This window comes from Babylonia areolata, chromosome 31 (assembly GCF_041734735.1).
Source record: "Babylonia areolata isolate BAREFJ2019XMU chromosome 31, ASM4173473v1, whole genome shotgun sequence".
NCBI lineage: Eukaryota > Metazoa > Mollusca > Gastropoda > Neogastropoda > Buccinidae > Babylonia > Babylonia areolata.
The window spans coordinates 22,694,273-22,696,772 of NC_134906.1; the positions used below are offsets into that span (position 1 = coordinate 22,694,273).

General features: G+C 43.8%; 1 protein-coding gene across 1 annotated transcript in view; it reads left to right on the forward strand.

The window, feature by feature from the left end:
* Nucleotides 1-2,500, forward strand: part of LOC143276279 (uncharacterized) — a 38,650-nt gene that overhangs the window by 7,223 nt on the left and 28,927 nt on the right. Inside the window, exons 2-3 of the mRNA XM_076580777.1 lie at nt 575-678; nt 1,443-1,595. Of these exons, the coding sequence (XP_076436892.1) occupies nt 654-678; nt 1,443-1,595 (178 nt within the window). The 5' untranslated portion in view covers nt 575-653. The remainder of the gene's footprint in view (nt 1-574; nt 679-1,442; nt 1,596-2,500) is intronic.

Sequence of the window (2,500 nt, forward strand, 5' to 3'; positions counted from 1 at the left end):
CGCAGGGAACCATCGATGTTAGGTCGCTAGGAAGCCACACACCAGAGGAGACCCTGCACTGGTGCTGAGTCACTTCGGTGGTGTTCAGTGATGCCTGTTCTGATTTAACGTGCTTAGGATACCACCTACTAAGCGCCCTACTAACGACAATAATGGCTTAGTCGCGGAGCCAGACTGAGTGAGCGTCCCCCCCCCCCCCCCCCAGAGTGGAGACCGCCACCACGTCCCTCCAACAACAGCCCCTCATGAATCTGCCGACACTGAAGACATTGACAGGACTCACCCCAAGCACGGAAGTGAAGGGGTATCGAAACTGAGGTCACCATGAGAGTAGGGCATGAAAGGCCACAGGCTTTGAGATTGTTTTGTTTATACTGATGATGATGAAGAAGGAGGAGGATGACGATGACGATGATGATGTTGCCTATGGAGGTCCATTTTGGTTTGGGAATGCGTGACTGGGTTTAAATATTTGAATAGTTTATCGCACTGACCATCTTAACCTTGCGTTACCATTCTGCCATATGGTGATTATTGATGATAACTCCAAAGATGATTTGCGACTTGGTTGCAGGTGGGAGTACCAAGGGAGAGAACCTGTCCATAATCTCCAGTTCGGGTTGCAGAAGTGGTCGTTCTTGTCTTTCGGCAGAATGTTGACAACCGTCGTTACATTTGGTAAGATGTTTTGGGGCAGCCAGGACACTGCTCGAATTGGTTTTAAATAGTATATACCATAGAACACACACACACACACACACACACACACACACACACACACACACACACACACACACACACACACGGCACACACACACACACACACACACACACACACACACACACACACACACACGGCGCACGCGCCCTCGGTCCATACATGCACACACGCACGCACACACACAGACAAACCGGCGCACCGGCACACACACACACACACACACACACACACACACACACACACACGCACGCACGCACGCACGTACGCACACACACACACACACAAGCAACCGCGATAACAAAAAAAAAAATTATTATCTTAAATATTCAATCTTTCAGTCAGTATAGTAGACTCTTCTCCCCACCCAACCCCTTCCCCCCACCCCACCCCTCCCCACCCACCCCAAAAGAACGAATGATGCCAAAACTAACAGTAAAGAATTCTATCATTAACCCTTTCACCGCCAGTCAATTTAGAGTACATAATTCCCTTGTACTATAAACACAGAAAACAGTATAGCTGGGGATTTCCCCCTTGTGATGTGTAGAAAATATGGCCTATCCTACCACCGAACATAAAGAGCAGTATAGATTCATGAATAACAGACCCATGATCTGGTCACCCTTCAGTGACATGGGTCCTCCTCTACCTAGCTGCTGCATAAATTAATGCGAGTTTGGCAGTGAAAGGGTTAATCAAAAGCCGACCGTCCTGTCTTCAGCCTGTATGGTGGCGCTTGCCTGTGGCGCCGTGACCCAAAGGCCTTGCGAGGATGCGCCCATCGACTGTGCGGCAAAGGACAAAGAGATGGACATCTGCAATGACCCCATCGACTCCGTGGCCTACTGCCCGCGCTACTGTGGCAAATGTCAAGGTCAGATGGTTTCACCGGTTCCGGTTTCGGCCATAGGCGTATTACATACACATCGGGGGAAGGGGGGGGGGAGGGGAGGGGGCGAGGGATGGGGGAAGAGGGGGTGGTGGTTAATTGATCTAACAGTTCATTATTTGCAAAACTATGTAGCAACGTTCTTTTGAACACAGTATGTACGAACTAAAATTCTTTTCAGAATTTTACCTTATGAAATAAGTGTGGGTTTTTTTTGTTTTTTTTCCAGATTGAGTATAATGTTAATTCACTGCAACTTTCTTTCGACCACAGTATATACGAACTGAAATTCTTTTCATATTTTTTTTTTCTTTTTGAATAAGTTTGGGGTGATTTTTTCCAGATTGAGTATAATGTTAATTCACTGCAACTTTCTTTTGAACGCAGATTGTACGAACTGAAATATTCTTTTCATAATTTTACCTTATTATTTGAGTGTGGGGTCATTTTCCAATTGGGTATAATGTTAATTCACCGCAACTTTCTTTTGGACACAGTATGTACGAAATGAAATATTCTTTTCATAATTTTACCTTATTGAATAAGTATGGGGTCATTTTTCAGATTGAGTATGATGTTAATTCACTGCAACTTTCTGTTGAAACTAGTATGTACGAACTAAAATTCTTTTAGATAAGTATGGTGTCATTTTTCAGATTGAGTGTAATGTTATTTCATTGCAACTTTCTTTTGGACACAGTATGTACGAACTGAAATTCTTTTCATGATTTTAACTTATTATTTGAGTATGGGGTCATTTTTTTCAGATTGAGTATAATGTTAATTCACCGCAACTTTCTTTTGAACACAGTGTATGCGAACTAAAATTCTTTTCATAATTTTACCTTATTAGACAAGTATGGCGTGATTTTTGAGATTGAGCATAATGT